The following is a 25074-nucleotide window of genomic DNA, read 5'->3' on the forward strand; positions in this document are numbered from 1 at the left end:
GTGCTTATGGATTTATAATTATAGTTGTTTTGATTATAATTTTTGCACCAAGAAGGAATGGAGAACATCTACCCTGAATTACTTAGTAGGACTGTCATAGACATTTATTTTGGAAAGAAAACTTTATTAAGAAAATTATGGATTATATCATTAAAAGGTAAGGCTACATCAATGTAAAATATCAATTTTCCTTCCTTGTCTGTCAGCAGCAGTAGCTCCTTGTTATGTTTTGAACTCACAAAACAGATTTAGGGCATGCAGGGGAAAAATATGGGTGAGAGTTAATCCAGTTTACTAGCAATATCCATTCTAATGCTCAACTCATTCAGTTAGATAGAATCCTGAACATGAATTTATTTCCTAAGGGATGAAAATAAGCATACATAGATATTGAAAAACCAAATTACTTATCTCATAGGCTCTATGCTAATTATTTTCTAGCCACACTTTCTCATGAACTTAAAGTCCTACCACTCTTTCACCTGCACTCACACATTTCTTTTTAGCAGAATAGAGTTTCGAATAGTCACAAGTTTTTCCAGGGAAAGTATTATTGTTATTACAGTGCTCTCGGATGATAAATAATTACAGCTCAGTAGAATAGAAATAATTCTAAATTTTAGTGCATGGATACTCAATTAGATGCTCATATCCCAATATCAAAACAAAATAGTTCTGTTTCTTAAATGCTTAAGACATGTTAATATGTTAGACAAGCTAATCTGCAAAGCAAAGGCAATGAGCAAAGGCAGTTTAAAGCAGAGGCACTGCACAATTTATGAATTCTGCTGGTCTTCCTGATTATTCATGCTGCAGAAGGAAAATACACTTTTAACATATCAACATCTGGGCTGACCATTTGCCATCAAATATACAGAATTGGAATTTTTAACACCATTGTCAGTTGGCTTCAGTAGGGACAGGTGGACAAGTGGTAAGAGGGGAAATGAGGAAGATGTGTGATGCTTTGTGTAAACAGGTGATAGTAAGGCTTTATTTTTTGTGGAACTGTGAATATATCCTCCTGAGCCTTTTGCCATCTCTCCATTCATGTGGGTGGGTTGCGTAACTGAGTTGCGGCAATTGCTTTCTCAGAACTCAATAGTCACTACAGAAGGCATAGTTTTGGCCATCTGGTGTGGAAGAACTTAAAATTGCATGTTGAAATTTCAATGAAACAAAAAGGTATCCAGAACTCATGATATATACATTTGCATAGGGTTTTTAAAAAAAATGTTCTTAAGACTTCTCATCAGATGTTCTATAATAATCAAATGTATTTAAATCTGAGTAGACTCACAGCTCAATGTGAGATTCTATGCTTTGCAAGAAAAAAAACACTACCGTACTTCACCTTCCGGCAGTTATCAGATAGATATAATAAATAACCTTTTCCAAAACTGCAGAGAGCAATCAGGAGAGATGTGTCCGATTGAGAAGGATAAATTGTATGATCTCATGGTAAATTCTGAAGACAGAAGGTGATGGGTAAACAACTGTTTTAGCACCTTCTGCCGCAGCAATACAAAGGTTGGCACATGGTGCAACATCAAAGTCATCATCATTTGTGATAGATTATGATGTCATTGGTCAACAGTGAGCAGAGGGCCCAGAACTCTTTCATCAAATGGTCAAAATTAGTATAAAACTAAGTTGGGTTCAACACTAGTTAAATTCCAAGTTGTTCTTAAATGACGCATATTCAAATATTTAACTCTTTTATTCTTTTTTTTAATATAGCCCGTAGCAATGCTCTTAAATAGAGAACATCTGGTTCTGATATGTAAAAAAAGAAAGAGGTATTTTTGGAAAAACATGGAATGAAATAAAAATTTCCATTATCACTGATAATAAGTGTTCATAATGAAATGTAAGATGGCATCACAATAAAGCATTCAAAATAAATTAAAAGATTATAAAATTACAAATTGAAAATATTGCCACTCTCTGCCTTCCTTCAAATACTGAAAGAGAAATACCACTGACTCTAAGGCAGGGGTCCCCAACCTTGGAACTTTAAGACTTGTGGACTTCAACTCCCAGAATTCTGGGAGTTGAAGTCCACAAGTCTTAAAGTTGCCGAAGTTGGGGACCCCTGCTCTAAGGGACAAGCTCCAGGTTTTCACACAAATAAAAAAGAAGTGAAAATCTAATATGCTCTATTGCAAATGATGAAAAATGGGTTGTTTTGTCTTCAAGGAAGATTATTTAATAAGCAGAAACTTAGATGAGGAACATGGGAAACAGTATAAACCGAAAAGATGTCAAAGTATATATAAAGTGTTTTGTTTTGATTTGTTTTTAAAAGGAGGGAAGAAAATGATTGAAAAGTCCAAATGTTAAAGAGATGGGAAGCAAAAAATGAAATTATGTCAGGAACAAATATCCTGTGGGATCTTGCTGGACCTCGACAACAGAAGTCATCTCGTCCTTGGGGGAATAAAATGTTGCTGAGAATCGAAGCCAGTGGACATGAATTAGTCACTCATTTACTATATTTTTGCATTCTTAGATACTATTTGTTTGCATATTCTCTCATGCTATTTATTTACTGACATGTGAGATCAATGATTTTTCAGAAAGGGAATGGATGTTTGAGAAGAGGAGAATTTTTTCTTTTTTCTATTTTTTATTTAAAGTTTTTACATAGCTAAAAGATACAGAACTACATAAAGAAAAGAAAGGAAAAACAGGAAAAAAAGAGGAAGAAGAAATGCAGTAAAAATCCATCCATTTTTACAGCAGTTACAAACTCATTACCCCTCCTTAACATTATCAATAATCTCCTCCATCCCTTGTTCAAATGTTTTTCCATTGTCAAATCCAGAATTATCAAATCACCATTTAACATTTTTCCATTTTCAGCAAAAAGTCAAACATTCTTCCTCTGTTAGGCCATGTAGGGAAAGTAGATGATACCTAGAGATTATGTTCTTGCAGGTAACAATGGCCATATAAAGCTGTATAGACAATCACTAGCATCTTGAGTAGGGCTAGAAGCCTACTGTTATGGTCTCCTATGATTCATTTGAATCACATCAGGTAGACAATCAGCCTAAGGCAATTGACACCGGAGGCAACCCCAGGGTTCAATAACCTGAGCAGGTGAGAGCTGACTCAGATCAAGGTTCTGGCAGAGTGCCTCCACAATAATCACACTCCTTGAGAGGAAAGGAAGCAACAAATGAAGCCAAACCAGCAGCTGGGACTACATAAGAGCCCTTCCCCCTCTGGTGGGAAGTATGTTGCTCCCTGTCCTTCATTCTGACTTTAGGATTGAATTTGGACTGGCTAATGGAATTGCTGGCACTAGAATCCAGGATTATTGTATCTCTCTGTCTTTGCTCTCTCCTGCTAGCAGATCACAAGAGGCACAACTTAAAGATTCAGTGAACTTTCCAAGTCTTAAGTGTTCTCTGGCAAGTTACCTAATTCCTGCCTCTATCAGGAAGTTTATGACAAGGCAATAAGGACGTTCAACCTTGTAATTGGTGTTCTGTTTATATCAGCTGGCATAAGGAACTTATTGACAACAAATGCAGTTTCAATAAAATTGGTGTTATTTTGATGACTGTTGGGTTGCAATGGCATATTCAGTAAATAAATAAGTGAGCAACTGCATTCTGTGTGCCAGTTGGAGCGTCTAATCAGGGGTAGGCAACCTTGGTTCTTTTATGATCATGGACTTCAACTCCCAGAATTCCTGAGCCATGCTGGCTCAAGAATTCTAGGAGTTAAAGTCCACGAGTCATAAAAGAGCCAAGGTTGCCTAGCCCTGATCTAAGTCATTTTCAAAGGCAGCCCAAGTAAATTTAATTGCAGTCATTTAGCAGATGACAAGGATATGAATCTTTTCTTGCCCCAAGAAAAATTGCTATTGGAAAATATCCTGAAGCTGCATAAAAGATTTTCTGACCACAGCTTCTACCTGCTGCCCTATCAGGAGCTGTAAATCCAGAACCTCCCCCCCCCCCCAAACTGCATGCTAGGTCCTTTGGAGAAAGTGCTACGCATTAAGAGCTATTGGTGAAATAGGCTTCTGTATTTTGCTAGCATTCAGCCATAGACCCTTTTGCCCATCATAGTACATGGCCTGCAGCCATAATCAACGCTTCCATCACATTGCCTATTCTACCAGAGCTTGAAGTGTAAAATTTGGTGTCACCAACATATTGATGACATTTAATCCCAAATTAATGAAGGCATTCTCCTTAATGTAGATGGTAAATGTGGCTCCCCCCCTTGAATCCATCTGTTATGGCAAGTCTAATTCTAGTAAAAGCTACTAAAATTCTCCCTATTTTGTACCACATTCTCTTTGACTTGCAGAATACAGAGAGTGCAAAGTTACAGAAGTTTAGTCATATAGCTGAAGTTAGCATAAAGCTCATTCTGTCATGCCAGCTCTTAGAAGAGATAAGAGAGAGTTAGACCTGACTATAATGCTATTATCAAGGAATTATATCTCATGCTTGAACATAATTACAAAACTTACTGCAAACTTGTTGGCTAGATTCTACAAGATTTGTTGGTGAAAATCAGAAATAATACTAATACAGAAAACACATCCTGAATCAGGGGTGCCTATTCAATTAAATCATAGAGTTATAATCCAAGAGAGCTAGAGATTTATGTAAATAATGAAGGGCAAGGTGTAGAAGTAAGTCAAGTGCAGCAGCAGTGCTTTGGAAAAAGAACTTTGGAGCTGCCACAACATCCTACCACTGCCACCTTGTGGGCAATGCTAATGAAAAATACCTTTACTTTTGTATGGCCAAGCTTAGAATTTACTAGATACCAAAATACTCAATTTGAGGGTGTTTTTATATTCATTTATTACTGAAACTTCAACATATAAGGATAAAAAAAAAGTTAGGGCTTGATTCAGCCTCCACTGAGATTCTTCTCATCTTCTATGCTACACACCTGAACAGACTTCCTACTAGAAAAGCTCTGAAGCACTTGGATTGAAAGGGACATGTCACAATAAAATACAGGTGTTTCTCGACTTACATCAGTTCATTTAGTGACTGTTTGAAGTTACAACAGCACTGAAAAAAGTGACTTATGACTGTCTTTCACACTTACAACCGTTGCAGCAACCCCCATGGTCACGTGACCAAAATTCAGGCGCTCGGTAACTGACTCATGTTTATGACGGTTGCAGTGTCCCGGGGTCACGTGATTCCCTTTTGCAACCTTCTGACAAACAAAATCAATGGGGAAGCCAGATTCGCTTAACAACGGGGTTACTAATTTAACAACTGCAGTGATATTCACTTAACAAATGTGACAAGAAAAGTCGTAAAATGGGACAAAACTTACTTAACAAATGTCTCCCTTAGCAACAGAAATTTTGGGCTCAATTGTGGTGGTAAGTCTAGGACTACCTGTACAGCATTCTATTTCTCTCTCTCTCCTTCTCTGTTTTGTGTGTGTGTGTGTGTGTGTGTGTGTGTGTGTGTGTGTTGAGGGGGGGGGGTTTCTGCCACTAGCTTCCTCTCCTCATTGGCTGTCTTTCAACATTCATAGGACAACTGCATGGCCCAGGAAAAATAAGGTACTCTGTTTGTTTTGCGGAATTATTTCAAGAAACATTCCCCCCCCCATTTAAACTTTTATACATCAAAATGTTAACTATAATAATGAATAACAAACCACACTCTCAGATCATATAAACTGACAGTTTTTTAGAATTATCCTACTACTTTGGTCCTCTCAATTAAATAATATAATGCATGGAAATAATATAAGGCTTGGAAAACTGCTACTATTTTCCTGTCAATAAGCTAGAAACTGGACAGCAGTGGAATAATGAGTGCATCTCTATTGTATTTCATTGTCTTTGATATTAATTTAATATTAAGCCTCAGTTGCACAATCAATTTGTTTTGCTGAAATCCAAAGACAGTATATTTCAAAGTCATCTCCTGTGCGGAAACAGAATCCATTTAGCTTTCAAAAAGTTCATTACAACTAGCATTTTAAGCTCTTATATACAAACTTTCTTAAAAGACTGCAAAATGCGCTGAATGTATTAAAACTGAAGGGAGAGAAAAAGAGTCTTTAAAATTCCTTCAAAAAACAATATTGCTTGACTAAACATGCCAAATGTTAAGATATCCTTGAAAAAGAGGCTTTATTGTTCAAGTAATATAACTTCCTTCTATAACCATAGCTAAACCTACCATCAACTAGTAAAGCCAAATTAGGTCAGTTTTATTAGGTCAGTTTTAATTCAGACTCTGCATATTAGTATCCATTAGTTTATGTGGTACACAGAACCAAGATTATACAGGGAAATGAGTAATATATATATATTATGTTCTAACAACAAAAATGTAAGTGTATGTTTAATATTGTGCAAAATGCTTAGGAGTCATACTAGTGTTTGTTCCCTTTCTACTTTCTTGTCCCAAACAGTGCAAGTGGAACCAGGCTCACTTCTTAATAAACAATAGCATCGAATATGATCTGTCTTATCTCCCACATATACCTATGGCTTTTCAGTTTTTTAACTACTCCATTTCATTCTTCCCCATCTGGTTTTTAATTCTTCAGCCCTCTCCCCCCCAAAGGCTGAATCAGGTTTCCATGCCTTTGAAGGCACACAATCCCCCAGCATCAATCTCAATGCTGTTGTGCATATGAAGTTCACTTGCCCTGCCCCCATGTTCATGATTTCTGCAAACTTTGCAAAATTTTGCGAACTTTGAGGGTAAGGGTCTCAAATTCAAATCATCAAGGGCTGCATAAGATCTGATTCAAGGGCGGTGGTTCTGAAGCCTTTTCATAGAGCAATGAAAAAAAAATCTAGGAGTTAAAAATGGAAAACATGATAGTACATCAGGAATATAAACTTATTAAATAAAAATAATACTATGAAAGATTTTTCATCATTTCATTTTGGCACTTACTGTAAATGTCAATATTTTTTTTTCATTCACCAGAACACAATATTTGGTATCACATCCTGAGATAAGCCACAATGTTTTCTCCAAATTTTCAACAGTCAGACTTGCCATCAGTAGAATTTTTAAAATAGTCATAGATGCAAAAAGCTATTCGCACATATAGTCCCAATGAAGACAAAGGTAATATGGATTTGCACAGATGCATTTGTCAATATGAAATGGTCTAAAGGGAAAGCCATACACCACAATCACATCCAAGAGGGTCCCACATCCCTTATAGTGTCAGTTGCAATTGCTCATAGATGGCAAGGTGTACAATGGCTGCAGACAGAGGCTGGCAGGGACAGTATTTCCCCCTGGGCTCAGCCTTCATCCTTCAATGGTCTGGCCATGACACTTGGAGGATCTGCCAGGTGGACAGCAGGCAGATGAAATGCAATGAACTGCTCACCTATCCAGTAGGCAGCAGATATAGCATTTGACTTTTGAGCTGAATGACAACTATTAAATTACATAGAAAAGAAAAATAAAAGATGTATTCACTGTTGAAGTAATCCTAACCTTGAGCATTTGGAATTCTGGGATGTAGGCATGCATATTGTAATAAATCTACTTTAATTGCAACATTTATTTTACCTTTAACTGCAATGCACTAGCAGACACAACCAAATAAGATGAATTAAAGTACATCTATTAGACATTTGGCTAGCAGATGATGTTTGTTGTTGTTGATTTTTTTGTTGTTCATTCCAGGAATATGGATAAAATGCTTTTCCTTTATCAATTAATGCCCTTATCATTTGATTGTATTGCCCTTGCACAGACATTTATTCATTTTGAAATTTCAAGCAAACTAACATGACAAACAGTAGCCTGAAACTGCTGAAAATGTAACCTATATAAATCCATCAAAAACCAAATGAAGCAGTAAATCTACAGCAACTGATTTTTTAGCATTTTAAAAGATGCTTCATCAAACATCTTTCAGAATTCAACAGTGTAAAGCCCCTGAACAATTTCTATTAACTTTTAAAGATAATTTCTATGTCTATACTTAAGCAGACACATTTTAAAGCACTTATAAATTGGGTGCCATCGGAATCATAATGTTAGCAAGAATAGCTTAATCCATGTATTCCTCTTTATGCACTAATTCTTGCCTACCTTTATCATGAACCCGGTTAAAAGATAATTTATGACAGGGTGTATTAACTCAGACATGTGTTATTTGCTCCTCAGGGCAGCTGTCAAAGCAGCCAACAAACACTGTTGGATTTGGAAGAAAATTCATTTAGATGACCATTGATACAATTGTACTATTTCCCCACTGCAATATTAGTTTTTATGTTTAAGCAGAAGTAGGTTTGCTCCAGGCCTGGCAACCTTAGTTGCCGCTTGCGGAGCCCCCCAGTCGATCAACGAGGCTTACCCTTGCCTCCGAAGCCGCGGGCAGTCAGCGCGTCAAAAACGAGTCCTCCGACGAACAGTTGACAGCAGGGGAATCGACCAGGTGGCGGCTGGAGTTTTCGGAGCTTCTGGAGCTGCAGTCAGTTGTAAAAGTCAGACTAGAGCTTGGCTCTGTTAGCAGCAATTCAAGGAAGCTCTCAGAAGAGGAGAGGAAAAAAAGGGTCGATGGATGCCCAGCCTGTCAGCCCGGCCGGGCAGTCAGGTGAGGATGATTCCAATCGCTGGAAATCTTCTTTATATTAATGAAATTAATTAATGAAATCAATTAAATAATGAAAAATGAGAGTTAGAGCTAGGCTAACAGAATAAGAAAAAGGGAAAATACACAGTCTTCTGCTCCAGGAGCGAAGAAAAAACGTGTCTTAGAGCAAAGAGACTAAGTCTAAAACTGGGGTGCAGTTGGCACAGAGGGGGCGGTACTAAATTTCAGACTTAGTCTAATTGGAACAGATAGATTAAGACAACCCATCCATGGGTTCTCCATCCAATCATGCTGGAGAAATGGATGTACTTTGCAGACAGTGGGGTTTTCACTTGTAACTCAAACTAGGGATTATAGAAGTCAAAGTATGTCTCTTTAGTAAACCTTATTGAAAGATTATATTGCGGCATCATCATTAACATGATTGCAATCAGCACTGTCAGGTTTCAAAAAACAAGAAAGGCACATTGTCAGGACCCACTTCAACTAATAACCCAAGAAAGCAGAACTCTTGAAACAGGCATTGTCTCAAAAGGAAACTTTTATTAGGGACTAGTGATAGTAGGGAATTTAAGGCGAGATCTGAAGAAAAGCCCGTGTGAACAATATAATTAAGCAAGCACTATGCCCCCTGCCACCAAAGTCATAATGTCCTTTTGAAATCCAGCCAATCCACAAGTGGCCTGGTGGGCAGCTGACTGGCACACATCTCAAGATCTTCTCCAACTTTCGTTTCCTTGTAACTATCTCCTAGATAAGGAGACACATTCTATACTCAAAAGGAGGTGAGACAAAGAAAGGAGAAAGTGAAAATTAACATTATGAATCCCCCATGCACCCGCTCCCCGAAACAAGAATGACAGGCTCCAAAAAGATGGAAGAAAGGAGAGAGCAGATGAGGAGTTTTGGGGTCTGACACAAATGTTGATTCTTCCAAGTAGATTAGTTTAGTGCTCCACATCTAAAGACATGATCTTGCCATACTGAAGCACTCTACAACAAGCATATACTCAGAATGATTAGGGAGAGGTCATCTTCACCCTCTTTTTTTCACACAAACTATCTGAACTGACCTGCCTCTTACTCCTCTGGAATGCACCCCCTCCCTCCTGGAAATCCAGACTACATTCCATCACAAGAACAGAAGAATAAGAAAACTGTGATACGTGTCACATATCAAACAAAATGGACAGTATGTTGCTTCCTTGAAGCATATCATGTTACCCGAACCCAGTTATCATAATCTCTAAGAGGTTATGACGTAGTATGGTATCTAAGCTAAGTCCATTATTCAAGGCGCTGTCATGTGTCATAATATTTATTTAACTACATCATGTTGCAATCTTACAATTCTAGATTAATATAGCAAGCTCTAAAATCTGCTCAGTCCAGTCACACTAGCAAGCTTATAATAATATATATGCATCTGTGAGTAGAAACAAGTGGAGGGTCAAAACAAACAATCTCCAGTCCTCCTCCTCTAGTTTATTAATGATTTGTTGTATATTAGATCTGCAGATGACGTAAAATTGGATGGAATGAAGAAAAATTAAAGAACTTGAGAGGTTGGGAAAATTGGCTGAAAGTAATGGAATGAAATTTAATATGGGCAATAATATTAGTTGCTTCATTTTTCATCTGCCTATAATCAGGCATAGTACAAAATAACATCAATAAATTCATGCAATAGTTCTCTACAATCCAATTCAAGGTTACAACTAAAATGTAGAGCCTTAGTAACTGGAATGGCTCAAAACATATAAAACAATTCACTATGTTTTAAGAAGGATTCAGAGAAATTGCAGTAGGCCCAGAGAAAAGCAACAAGGTGATCAGTGATAGAAACTAAGGCTCATGAAGATAGCTTGATGGAACTGGATATTTTAGCCTTTAGAAAACTTGACAGAGCTTTAAAAATTTCACATAGAGGATAAAGACACGCTCTTTTTAGTGACATGTGTAGAGCAGTGAATAAATGATTACAAGAAGGCATATTCCTATCGATTAAAAAATACTTTCAGAGAAAGAATAGTTCAACAATGGAATCACTTTTATGGTTTATATATAAGCACAAAGCTACGAGACATTGATCTGAGATGTTTTAATCTGAACTCCTGGATTAGGCAGTGGACTGGGTTTGGTGGCCCAATTGCCCCTTCCAACTCTAACATGAATATATACAATATTAAAGGAACAGTCCAATACTTAATAAGGTACAAGTGCACAATGTCAGGTTTTCTTGGAATACTGAGGAAAACTAGAATAAATCTATTTGATAGCCTGCTGTATCCTTATATTTCTAAAAATGGTGATGCTAAGTGGTTGCTTAATTTGCTTTGCTAGTCTTGAATTCAGATCCTCCTTATAATAAATGGGCTATAAGGGTCAAATCATAACAAGTTAATATTCATTTGATAAAACTGTCTTTATAAAAAACATATCAATCATTACAGACCTTCTGAATGGAGCAAGAAGAGATTACACAAGTTCTCTTTTTTAAAAACTGGGGAGATTAGGATAAAACTCCAAGTAAATTATGAGTGATTTTACAATAAAATTGGTTTATTCTAGAGCAATGTTCATAATTCATTTTCAGAATGTATAGTTCTTTGTGTGTTCAGAGCCAAAGAGGAACATGAAAATAAATTTTCCAGTGCCAGAACCCAAAGACACTATGAAAATTCACTTTCTAGACTTTTTTCCAAGTTAAAACTCAAATACTTTGGCCACCTAATGAGAAGGAAGGACTCACTGGAGAAGGGCCTAATGCTGGGTAAGATTGAGGGCAATAGAAGAAAGGGATGACAGAGAATGAGATGGCTGGATGGAGTCACTGAAGCAGTAGGTATGAACTTAAATGGACTCCAGAAGATGGTAGAGGACAGGAAGACCTGGAGGAACGTTGTCCATGGGGTCGTGATGGGTCGGACACAACTTCGCAATTAACAACAACAACAAGACTCTTCCAAGCTTTTGAAAATCAGTTCAAATGTTAACATAATTGTTTGCAGATGGCAAATGTGGGATATTTCCTCCCCTACAAACATTAATATTCAATACATAATTATGCATTGGTTCAAAATGGTCTCTGCAAAAATCCCCAGACTTCAGGCCAGTTCAATTTCTAGTTTCAGAATTAGACCTCAGATTTGAGTAGTCAAATGTTTTGTTATGAAACAAAACAAAATACATGAAGAGAAACATGTATTTTTGAAAAAGTCTTAATTTTTAAAATCTGTACAAATTGTCCTTGGTAGTAATGTGCTCTCCTCAACATACTGAAATCTGATATGAAAGAATAAATGTTTTTCCATAACATCTGTTGAGTAAAGAGGCAATACAGGCCATCTTTCCATTTGTCCAACTTTTCTAAGAAATAAGAATAACTTTTTTTGGTTCCTGTAGAGCACTGTTTCTTAGAACAAAAATAAATCTAATGTGGCAAGTGTATCTTAACGTAAAGAAAAAGCAAACTCAGCTTCTTGCTTGCCAAGCATAACTGAGATGCTCACCTCTGTCACTGAAGAACAATAGTTATTTATAGTAGCCAAGAAGATGAGAGGCCTGGGGCTTTGCTCTCCTTATTCTTTCTTTCTCTTGGACATTCTTTCTCTTTCTCCCAATGCCACAAAGCTGCAATATGAAGAGGCTGAATGTGAAATGCATGTAGTAGAATTGGGCTAGAGATCTATTACAATTGTAATACTGTCTTCAGAGCCCATGCTCTACAAAAGCTGATTTTCAGGTTTGCTAATGTTAATGGTGGCTATGGGGTGTTCTTGTTTTTTGTTTGTTTGTTTGTTTTCTTCCAGCCTACAACATTGCATACTTTGTCCAGAATAAAATACAGGTCTAAAGTACAGCTGGATTTATGAATTAGAACAGGATAAGGGTGGGTGGATCCGAGGGGACCCATTTCTGCTTTGTTCCAGAATGCTAGGTATAATATGTTATTCACATTTCAAGCAGTCAATACACAACTGAAGCTTTAAAACAGACTCTAAATCACACGTCATATAGTCTAATATTTTAACTTTTCTACTTCTACAATACCTTATTCTCTGATTTTTGAACTCTCACCTGATGAAGCTTTTTGAAAAACTCAGGTTTTACACTTTGGTGGTGATATTTAGGTTGTTCTCAGTAAAAACATAGAGTACTTACACATTTTGGAATTATTATTATTTATTACCTTGCCATAATACTTCATAGGACTGGGCTGTTTGAAGTAAACTTGCCAAATCAATAGAATTATCTGGGGATTTCTTTATTTGTTTATTGTTAGCAGAAGTGGGTGCAGAAAATGGTTTACTATTTCAAATATATCAGACCTACATGACTAATAGATCTATCAGGAACCTGAAGAAATATCATACCATACCATCATCTCATTTACTGCCCTCTCACTTAAATCTCTACGCAAACAGCATCGTAAACTATGCTTTTAGGTACAAAGGGATCATTATAATAGTAGTTACTTTACTTACATTCCTGAATGATTATTCAATATACCGTTTCATCCATAAGGATGGAAAATGTTTTTCGAGTTTATGGGATTTCGCAGCATTTTGCTTTCTGAAATGAGTCAGAGTACAAATATGTTTGTGAAATATCATTGTTTAAACAAATAGTGGTTCAATAATTTTCTTCTTAGTTTTGCCAAATTTAAAAGAATAATATTTGATGTTCACTCCTAGCAATAGTAGTAAAAAGCACAGATTTGTAACACTTTCATTATACAATATTTTGTCAAAAATGTAACAACTTTAATGCTAAATCAATTTCTTTAAAGCGCTGGAAATTTCGTAGCAAAGAATAGAATGTACAACACACAATTTTTTGTAACATACAATTTTTTTTAAAAAAAGGTAGATTTCACTCTATCAGCTCCTATGAATTGGGAATTGAGAAAGCCAAATGAAGCTATTTATTTCTATCTTACCTTTATTATTTTTGCAAATAACTCAAGGTGGAAACACATCCAACACACCTTCCTCTTCCTACTTTCCCCACATCAATTCTGTGAGGTAAGTTGGGCTGAGAGAGAATGATTGGCCCAATCTGTTTTATTAACATCATTTAAGAATTCAAAATATAGTGATATGCATGTCACAGAGGAAACAGTTTCTTAATATATTAAATGGATCAATCTGTCCTGAAGAAAACAAATGAAATCTCTTCACATCATTAATACTATTCCAAAACCATCCAATATTCAAAATTGGGTGGAACAGCTAACATATGTTATCCTCAGAGCTTCAAAACACCAGCACTTAAATAGTTTTGTCTTTGACTGGGCTAAAAGCCCACCAAAGCAGTACACAAAAGAAAATAAATTGCTTTCTTGAGCCTTTATCAGTGCAGTTATGGAAATCAATAGCAGAGGATGATGTTAACTGAATCTAACTTAGAGGTTTGCTCAAGCTGCTCCGACAGATTAAAAAGCCAGGCAATAATGCAAACACAAACTTCAAAAATTTCTGGTGCTTCCAATCTCTCTACTACTGAAATGAAATGATAAAAAAAATATGATTCAACCTAACATTCAGAAAAATGTTATAGGGCTGAGAGAAAGTGACTGGCCCACCCAGCTAGCTCTGTGTCTAAAGTGAACTAGAACTCACTTCTAGTCTGATGCCTTAAGCCAGAGGTCCCCAACCTTTTGGGCACCAGGGGCCAGTTCCAGTTCTGTGGAAAGAAGGTTTTCTGCGGACTAGAGAGTGCAGTGCGTGGTTTTGTGTGCTGCCTGCATCCCAAGGAGGGGGCTTTGCTTGTTTGTGCGGACCAGTTGCTGGCATGCTGCGGCCTGGTACTGGTCCACGTACCGGGGGTTGGGGATCCCTGCCTTAAGCATTACCCCAAGCTGGCTCTCTAACCCATTCTGTAATAGGCACACACATTTGTGCAACACTGACATTTACTGCATAGGAGCTCATTCGAAGACATACCCTTAAGGCTTTGTTTTGTTGTTACTGTTATTTGCAAGAGAGTTGCGAAGGCAGACCGCCCTCTTTTTGAAAACTGAACTAGGGTAACCTTAAAGAAGAGAAGCTGGCTCTCCTTGCGCTCCAGGGACAGCGCATAAGTAATGCATAAGTAATGCAAGCGAGGCCACCAGCAGTTTACTCCTTTGTTGTCCCTCTGGTGTCGCTCGCAAGAAGGCCAAGTTGTTCATCAAGCGGAGAGGCAGAGGAGGCGCAACCAGTTACTCCTCGAAATACAACCCACCGCCGCCTCCAAGCGTCCCGCCTTTAGCTCTCGGGCAGGAAAGCCGTGTCAAGCTCCCCGAATAGCAGCCGGTTTGCGGACGGCCCGTCCCCCTTGAGTTGTTGAGCCGCCCAGGGGCGGTCCTCTCTAAACCGGCCATCCCACTTGGCTCTGCCCGCCTCTTCCGCCAGTGAACGACGGCGGAGCCGACTCGGCGCTGCCGGCTTTGGGCAGCGGCAATTCTTCTCCTTGTCCCTTCGGCGGGATGGAGCAGAGGCTGGCCGAGTTCCGGGCGAATCGCCGCATTTCCAGCTCCCAGACTCGCACTGCAACCTCTTCGGGAAAACCTGCCGCCTCTGTGGCCGGGGAGCAGGCCTCAGCCCAGGCTCCAACGGAGGTCGGTGCGTTTCTACGTCCCGACAACGGTGGTTGCCAAGTTCCCCTTTGCTATTTCGTTCCCAGTCCCGCAGACTTGGGCGACGGAGCCAGGCGCTTTTCACAGCCCTTCTCCTATTGGAGCTACCAAAGGCCGGCTAGTTCTAGGATGGCACCTTCTCTGTATACGTGAAAGGGGCGATGTTGCGTATAAGATAATTTTTAACGCTTATAACCTTGTTTCTAGAAGAAAGCCAATAACAACAGTGCCCAGACCTGTCTAATTCCCACCCCCATATATCTTAGATCTGCCTTAAAAGTCTCCCTTACCTGGTGACTGTGTGGGCAGGTAATTGATAATGGACAGGTAGACAATAGTACACATTTTTGCTGGACCTTTTTTCACTTTCCCAGTCATCTTTGATTCCCTGGTAGTCTCTCCAGAACTAACCAGGTCCAACCTTGCTTATTTTTTTTTTTCAGGATCAGTACAGGTCAACCAGGTACTGCCACCTTTTGAAATTGTCTTTCCCTGTGGTTTTCCCCAATGCCAGTAAAAAATAATAATAATGGTGATTGTCCCTGCAAAGGCTCCAGTTGGAAATTGCAGGTCATGAAAACTTGCAATTCTTAATTCTTCTGCATATGCATATGTACTTGTTTTTCTTGCAAGGGGGCTTCTGCTAATTCTGTATTTCATCCGAGATACAAGAAAAGTTTGATGCTGTTTTTCCCTATTTTGTTGGGACTACATCTACACTAACTCTGTGAGGATGGATAGGCTTGATTGCTAATAATTTGCCTATGGCCAAGCAGCTTGGCCAGATGTGAATCTTTTTTTTATTATTATTAAAAGTTTTACAAATTACAATATAAACCCACCCATCCCCTCCCCCCCTCCCCCCACTTCCCAGAGCTGATTACAGGGTAACAACAGATGTGAATCTTTTTGGTACAGTTATATTTCATTCATTATATTACTTTAGCTATTAAATGTGTAATGCTATGGTAAGAAAGGGAGAGGTGTTGAGACCATGTGTGCTTGTGAAAACAGCTAGGTTGCATACTGTAGTTCCTTGGGATTTCTGGCACTGAATACAGGTAGTTCTTATCAGCTGTGGTCTACAGTTCTTGCCTGTTTTTTAGGAGAATCTGATCTAATGCTTAGTATGAGGCCTTTTGCCCAGATATCTTAGATGGTCTGGTTTTATATAGCATTTTAGTCTTTTATAGATATTAGTGTCCATAGCAAGCCGCACTATTACACAAAAAAATGGTCACGTGTCAAAAATGGTAATATGCATCATGCTGTCAGTCTGCAGGTGATATGTACAATGGTGGGATTCAGCCAGTTTGCACCACTTCGGCAGAACCAGTAGCTAATTTTTTGTTGCCCAGGCCCAGAATGGTTGTTCACATATTTGAATCCCATGTATATAAGTTGCAAGTATGTAAGTTGCTTCCTTTGTCATGTGCAGAGATTTTCCAAAATCATGGACATCTGCATTTCGACTTGTTTTATTGTATTTAATCTTTATTAGTAGCTCTGAGAAGCCACTGCTTGGAAAACAAGTTAGCAAAATTTTAAATGAGAAGTTGTGAAAGGTTTAAAGGCACTGATAGTCTATTACTTAATATTGGTGGCTAAAAGGATGATGAATGAATATAACTTTAGCCTTGTACTTGAGTAACACTTGTCCGACAAAAGAGTTCATGACTATTTAAATAATTCATGGTTATTGATCAGGCAAGTAAGAATCAGATCTAAGGCCTGTTGTTTTCATTATGCTGCATACTATACTATATACATACTATATACTACATATTTCCTTATGAAATGTTACAATTAGTGGTGGTACTATATATTTACTTCTAATAAAATGTTACTAATTGAGATGACTTTTCTTGGTAATCTGGCATAGGTCCTGTACTTCCTGTAACGGGAGACTGAATTTAATGTTTATTCTGCCATTGAAGAGAAAGAAGTTTTAAACTCAAGAGTTGTAGGGAAAAGTGGTAATTCAATTTAACAATGTGGCTACCATGCAGTTTTAAGAAGTTCTCAGGAATTTTTTTTTATAAGTGCTATTCCAGAAAAATGAACGTGACTATTTCCAGTAGCATGCACTCACTTATATGGAATAAATAAATATTGGGAGGAGAACCTTCTTTTGTTTAATTCCATGCATTGACCTTGTTCCTCCAACATGTTAAAATTGCGTCAGAGGAATGATCAGTGTATCATGGGAACACCAAAAAGGGGTCAATTGGCCTAGCCAACTAACTCCTGAGGTTAAATATGGAGCCAATTTTGCATAGGGTAGAATTAAGTCCATGCACGCAACTGTGCTTTGAGAACACCAAAACCCAGTCAGTGGCTTATTTTGTTTAATTTTTCAAGAAAAGAAAAATCCAAGCCATTCCTTTACAGCAGAGGTCCCAACCTTCTAGGCACCAGGGACTGGTTCCATGGAGAGAAGTTTTTCCCTGGACCAGAGGGTGCGTGGTTTTGTTTGCTGCCTGCATCCCATAGATGGAGCTTTATTTGTGTGGACCGGTTGCTGGCATGCCACGGCCTGGTACTGATTTGCGGACCAGGGGTTGGGGACCCGATTTATAGAATTCATTGCAAAAGCCTGACAGCACAGAACATACCTATCAAGTGTGAATGACAGTAGCCAACCAAACAACACCTGTTCTGTGGGAGTGGCTAGCAATTGAACAAAATCTTGCTGGTGCTTTTCCAATGCTAGGACTTGTGGGAATTCTTGGGAGAAAAATGAAAGGGATTCTGTATACCCCAAATGGTTAAACTAATTTCACTTGGAGAATGCAGTTCTGAAAATAACCTTGAGGGCTTTATAGGTAGAAGCCAGCATTTTAAGGACTACCCACAGGCTTATTGGTAGCCAATGCAGGGCCTATAACATAGATATAATGTGCTTCCAATGCTGGGTGTTAGTGAACACAACTAAAATTCAATGCTAAGTAATAGCTATCAATGAGCAAGAAATTATATTAGGTGTGCCTAAGGCTGGTAACTTAGTTTATACATTATACCTACAAATGTTACCTAAAAGTCTGAATGGCTTGATGAGCAGTAGAAGTCAGCAGTTGTTGGCTCATCTGTAGCTGATGATGGCATATGGAAGACTGCATCTTCAAATATCCAAGGAATAACAACTTTAGAATTCAAAATGGAGTGACCAGTACAAAACAATACTGTACATTGAAGTGGCTTGATTGTATAGAGATCGAATTTAAGGTCTATTGCAGACATGTCAAACTTGCGACGTCACGTGACATCGCGCAACGTATCGGAGCTTTTTCGCCATTGCCGGCAATGGGTTGAGTGCGGCTCCAGTATGATGAAACCGGCCCACGGGCCGGCAGTTTGACACCCCTGGTCTATTGGAAAACAATTATATGAAGGAAGAATGAAAGGATTAAGAGCAAGGGGCAAAAACTGAGAAAGTTGCAAGTATGTTTTTATTATGCTTTTCAGCAAGGTCATGGCAATCCCTCATGTATAATCCAGTTATTTTTATTTTATTTTCCAGGAATCCAGTCAAAAATCAGAAAGCCATGAGGCCCACGTCATTACATCTCCTCTGCCATGGTGGACCCATTATGTACTAAAGAATGAAATCTATCTCAAGTTTCTTCTCTGGTTGGTCCTACTTGGACTGTTTGTGGAACTGGGTTTTGGTTTGCCCTATTTTGTCCTGTCTATGTTATATTGGATCTATGTAGGAACTCGTGGTCCTAGGGAAAGGCAGCCTGGAGAAAAAAGTGCATATTCTGTATTTAATCCTGGCTGTGAAGCTATCCAAGGAACCCTCACAGCAGAACAGTTTGAGAGGGAATTACAGTATCGGCCTTTAATTGAGAGATAAATAGGGCTAAAATTCATTATTGTGTACTTAACTTGCCCATGAATTATAGTGAATAATTTGTTCAATTTCTTGTGATATTCTGCAACTTTTTTAAAAAAAAAAACACCTGCAGTTGTGCATCCTGTTTGTAATGTTAAGAGAAAGGATGGTTATATAAAGACATAGCCAAACATCCATTGTTAAGCTCTTTGAACACCTGGATAGACAAATAAAATGAAGAAAAACTTATCCAGATAGTTGTGTGTATGTTTCTAATGAGAAGAAGGTTTGGAAACAATGTCATACCTATAACTATTAGGATACTGGAGCCTTAAAATTGGAAACGTGTTACTTGCTCCATTTTCTCACAAAGCAGCCTAAGAGTATTCAACAAACTTTCTTTGACTTTGAAGTAGAGGGTTTAATATAGACTAGTTCACAAATTAAGCTAGGTTATATTGTAGAGTTTAGCTTTGTATGTTAAATAAACGCAATTTTAGAGTCAGACCATCAGGGTATTTTTTAAGTCCCCGTGATTTCAGTACGGTATGTTTACTTGAAGTATGAATTTATCTAGATTCAGTTTAGTGTTTCGTAATGTACTTTATATCCGTACTGTGCTATCTAAATATAGTATCTTTTGAAATAAACAAGTAACAAGAACATATTTATATGTTACATATTTATATATTGATCTTTACAAAGAAAACTGATTTCCATGTTTTAATCTTAATGTCATCTATATTTGACACCAATGGAGCCATTCTGCAATAGGGTAGCACTTCCTCATTTTTATTTGTCTCAATGATAGGGTATAGACATTTGCATATCATGTATAATTTTCATCCAGTCTAGATTAATTTATAAATTTGCAGGCAAGATTTTTGAAATTCAGCAAATTTATTCAAGACCAAGTATACAGTACTGGCATTTAATACTAACATTCTAATCAATATCTATACACGGCCAAACTTTTTTCTCTAAGATTATTGAGATTCCCAATTCTAAAAGCATTCTTTTTGTAAGTAGTATAAGCAACCTTTTCATACATAAGCAGTCTAAGGCTTAAATATATCAAATGAATGTGGATTCATTTACAACTGTAAATGTACCTATGACCATTTGTTCAGTGATCAAAGTTATGACAGTGCTGAATGAATGACTGGTCCTGTTTCAGCCATCCTAGCAACCTCACAATCATGTGATCGTGATCTGACACAACTGGTTGCTCAGTGCTCTGTGATCTTGTGATTGCAAACTTCCCTGCTGGCTTCTCTACCAACCTCCCTCATCCAGCAGTAGCCACTTAACCTGGGACTTATATGTTCTTGCTGGCTTCCTCATTGATTATGAGAAGCTGGCAGGAAATTGCCTCGCATAAGAAACATGGGATTCAGTTAATGGCAGCAACCTGGATTGCCATTGCTAAGCACTCTGGATGCTCTTTGTGCTTGCATTGCTTAGTGATATAATTTCCACTCCCAATTCCCATTTTCAAGGACTGCCTATAATTTGGGTTTGCTTGTTTGTGCCTTTGAATCTGTCGTGATTCCGGGTGACTATATGGATAAGGCCATGCATTTTTTCTTGGCAAGATTTCAGAAATAGTTTGCCATTTCTTGCTTCCTAGGCTGAGAGAAAGTGAGTGGCCCAAGTTACTCAGCTGCTTTTTTTTTTTTTTTAACTTAAGGCAGAATTAGAACTCATGGTCTCCAGGTTTTTAGTCTTGGCCTTTAGCTACTATAACTGCTCTTAATTTAGATAAAAAGTTAGTAATAAAATATAACACTACTTTTTCTTTGTAGACTTGTAAATATAAATTTTGGGAAACAGATGAGCAACCTTGCTGTTCAGTTCAAAATCTTAATTAGGTTAGAATTCTTTTCCCACTATGACCAATTACATGTGGAAGACAAATATAGCACCTTTCTAATATTTCCCCTACAACTCATATTCAGGGGCATATTGCTTTTAAGCTGCTATCTGCTGTCAGGTACAGGATCATATGATGGTTATACTAAAAAAAATCTGCACTGATTACTAGTCGCTTACTAGTAACGAGTGTTAAGATTTTCCAATAAAATCCTAAACAGCTTAAAGTTCGAAGAGAGATGTCTTCTGCATTGTCCCCCCTCCCCCAAATATGCAGTGTTTGAGGTTGTGTTGTCCCCTTTTCTCACGTGTTTGGACAGTCTGCATAAATACTATACATATTGTCTAAACCCCTGAGAATAGGGATCAAACACAGACATATACTTTGCCAGGCTTTTAATTGCGGGTTTAGTATTGTGTTAATTTATACTTTTAAATTTTTATATTCTGTTTTCAATTTTATTGGTTACCTTCCGTATTCACTGGGGCAGAATGGCAGGGTGATGATCCAGTCCAGGGGTAGGCAACCTCGGCTCTTTTATGACTCATGGACTTCAACTCCCAGAATTCCTGAGTCAGCATAGCTGAGTCATAAAAGAGCCGAGGTTGCCTACCCCTGATCCAGTCAAATCAAATCAAATACTACAGGAGGTGACAGTGTAGCCATTTCACTGTTTGTTCCGAATTTATTCAGTCACTTCAGCTTACTCCTTCACTTACCTCTTCTTGTGTTCACAAATTCTATTGTTTGATGGTGCAGTGAAGTGAAGTATTTGTGTCCATTGGCAGTTCTACGAATTGCATTGCAGACCCAAATTGGTTTTTCCTAGCTCCTTGGCCACTTCTTGTATAATTTTATTGCTTTTATATAATTTCCTTGTTTTCTCTTATAAGCAGAATAATACCTCTTCTTGATGGTTAAAACTTTGAAAAAACTCAGTAATTAGGCTGTGCTGCACTTTCTATCCTTCGATTTGCTTGATAACTGAAATCTATTTTGCCTCAGTTTACTTGAATTAAATGTTAAAGTACTTGATTGCTTTTAAAAAAAATAGTTTTGCATCGATTCCCCTTCCAGGCTTCTGATTACAGAAGCCATTCTTTCATCCACATTAGAGCATATTTCTTATTTGAGTTCTTCAAATAGCATAAATACGATTTCCTAATGCAAATTAATCAATCGGATCTAAAAATTAATCATTTTTCTGAAGTCCATTATGACTACTGAGCTTCCATAGCAACTTTCCATTTACATGTATATTAAATTTGATAGCACAGTGCTTGCTTTTTTCTGTTCTGATGAGAACATTTGGTTCATCAACAAAATCAGTCTGAAATAACTGCTTTCTTTGAACAATAGCTCTTTAGAAAAACTCAATTTTATTTCTGCTTGTTAAGCTCCTTTTTAAATATAAATCCAATGTTAAGAGGAGAAGAATCAGAGCTATTATCTATGAAAAGGTTTGTATGACATAATACAACCTTTCGGTTTATATTTCGGGTGGATTTACGGGTTCTGTTTAGAATTCATTAATGTTCTCAGATTTGAACTTTTTGAGTTAATTATCCTGTTTATAACAAACACCTCAAAATATTCTGCCATAATGTACTTATTTATATTAAAGCAATATAAAAATAAGCAGAAAACAAATTCTTATATAAGAGCGGATATGGTATTTTTCATTGGTGTACTTGACATTTCACATCAAACTTCTAGATAATGTCACCATATTAATCTTAAAAACCAAAATTATAACCTGGAATTAAAATTGCAGGTTTAAGATATTGTTTAATTTTCTTGTTGGATTATTAGTGCTTCTAAATACCTACATTGAATTATATATGTTTCTCTTGAATTATATTTGTTAATAACAAAGCAATAACAAAGCAAGATGCTAACTAATAAGCAGACTAAAATTATATTTAATTTTACAGGGAGCTTTGTTTAGCAGCATCTGTGAATAATGGATACTAACTTCTGTTCTAATGGGTAAAAAAAATAAGAGAAACTGAATTAAATAGGAATATGGCAGGAAGCATAATAGTATTGCTGATTACCTGACTTCTAAAATTTTACTGTAACATGTAAGGTTAATCCTGCCAACCTCATAGTATAAAACTACTATCCTAATTCTGATTTTTGGACCATTTATTCAAACAATTTACTTATCTCAGTAGCTGGATTCAAGGCTTGATGTTTTACACATGAATTTATTTTTTCACTTCTTTTTAAAAAAAGATTTTTATACTGCTTAGATGAAAGCAGTCATATGGACAGCCTGAAGTCTCAAGTACAAAGTCCCCCCTCCATCCCAAGGAAAAGAAATACAGACAGAACATGTGTGAATGGGACTAATTTTTCAGAATATTTTATAAGTATTTCATTTTTTTTAAGTACATGCAATGTTGAACACTTTCTAAACATAAGTCAGAGTAGTAATAATAGGAACAAGGAATTCAGTCATTTTTATTACTCCTGAATATATTTTTTGATCCATCTGCAATACAAGCAAGTGCTTAATTCCATACCTCAGAAGCTGCAGTATTTGTATGTATGGCTGTCAAATGCAACCTTACTATCCATGTACCTTGAAACAGAGTCACAGTGAATAAACAGGTTGCTGGTGCTTTTAGCTGTTCAATGCATATAATGATCACTCATATAATACAGTACAGATTCTGAAACGGAGACATACCTTGGATACAGGTTGATGTATGTATTCCCTTTCTTGTGCCCATCTATGCTAATCTGGCGAGGAATATTTTAAACATATTGCTTGCAATCCCAAACATATATCTTATTTCCCAATATTTCTACAGCTTCCTAGGAGAAAAGAAAACCTTGCCACCTCCCACACCTACAGCTAAATCAGGTTCTTGGAAGAGTTGCTTGTAGTGTAGCCACTAAACTACTGCTTTAGAGGGTACTAGGCAACCTGTGGACCCCTTTTGGTCATCATTTCAAAGATATTTCCTCACTGAAAAAAAGAAACAGAATAAAACTGGCAGGAAAAAAAAGCAGTGGAACGGCTCCAACTTCTTGTTGGATTCCCGATTGAGTTCCTGGATAAACTGCCAGGAAATTCAGAAAACCTACCTTCCTTCCTAACATTCCTGTGGCTTCCCCATTTATTTTTGTTGTGGGAAGTTTGCAGGGAGAAATTCAGTGGGGACGCCAGCAGGAAGTTGCACACCCAAGACTAGCAAGTAGATAAATGAATGCTGCTGAGGGGAAGGGAATGAGGGAGGGCATACGGGTGCAACATGGATAGGAAGGATGCACAAGAGGTGCTGCACAGGTTGTGGAGGATGCACAGAATTGCAGGGGTGTGTAGAGTTGTATGAGATATGGCATGAGGCATGGAGAGTGCACATGGGATACACAAGTGGTTGGCATTGCATGAGCACAAAGGAGCTGTGGAGATTGCATGGATAGGCAAGATATATCTGAGCAACTTGTGGATTTCCCTGCTGGCTTTTCCATTTTCTTGTTGGAAGCCATCAGGAAGCATTGGAAATGATCAGGTGACTCTGGCTGACTGTGGCAGTACTGAAGCAGTAGCAATGCAGTGGGACTGAAATGGCCGCAATGTACCTAAATTTCATTCCCACATGCTATTATTTTCTGTAAAGCTTTCCTTGAGCTTACATTAACCCAGGCCAACATGGTTTGCATGTTTATTTCTCATAGTATAAAACTATTATCCTAATTCTGAATTTTTGGACATTTATTCAAACCATTTACTTAACTCAGTGGGAAAAGTAAGATTCTACATTAAAGCAAGAAAAACCAAATGCACAGGTACAGTATAGGTGGTACCTTGCTCAGTAGTAGTAACTATGAGAGGGATCTTGGAGTCCTAGTGGACAATCATTTAAATATTAGCCAGCAGTGTGCTGCAGCTGCTAAAAAAGCCAACACAGCTAGACTGCATTAACAGAGGGATAGAATCAAGATCACTTAAAGTAGACATGTCAAACACAAGGCCCGGGAGCCGGATGCGGCCCACAAAGTGGTTTCATGTGGCCCGCGAAGCCATCCTGGAAACAGTGAGTGAACGGCCCCCACTGCCGTGGCCCTGGCCCAGGCTGGCTGGGAGCCAATGTACAATTTTGTAGTGGCCATCTATGCTGAAACGCATTTAGTCTTAGCTTCACAAGG

At 37.8% G+C, this 25074-nt stretch overlaps 1 protein-coding gene across 1 annotated transcript; it reads left to right on the plus strand.

Annotated features, from left to right (window-relative positions):
- The first annotated feature begins 14939 nt into the window (after positions 1-14939).
- Positions 14940-20720, plus strand: SAYSD1 (SAYSVFN motif domain containing 1). The gene is made up of 2 exons (XM_039337104.1): positions 14940-15187; positions 18726-20720. The coding sequence occupies exons 1-2, from the start codon at positions 15056-15058 to the stop codon at positions 19059-19061; spliced, it is 468 nt and encodes a 155-aa protein (XP_039193038.1). The 5' UTR covers positions 14940-15055; the 3' UTR covers positions 19062-20720.
- Positions 20721-25074: the final 4354 nt, after the last annotated feature.

Source organism: Crotalus tigris, unplaced genomic scaffold (genome assembly GCF_016545835.1).
Source record: "Crotalus tigris isolate CLP2741 ecotype Arizona unplaced genomic scaffold, ASM1654583v1 scf7180000017668.6805642782:7212621, whole genome shotgun sequence".
In the NCBI taxonomy this organism is placed as follows: domain Eukaryota; kingdom Metazoa; phylum Chordata; class Lepidosauria; order Squamata; family Viperidae; genus Crotalus; species Crotalus tigris.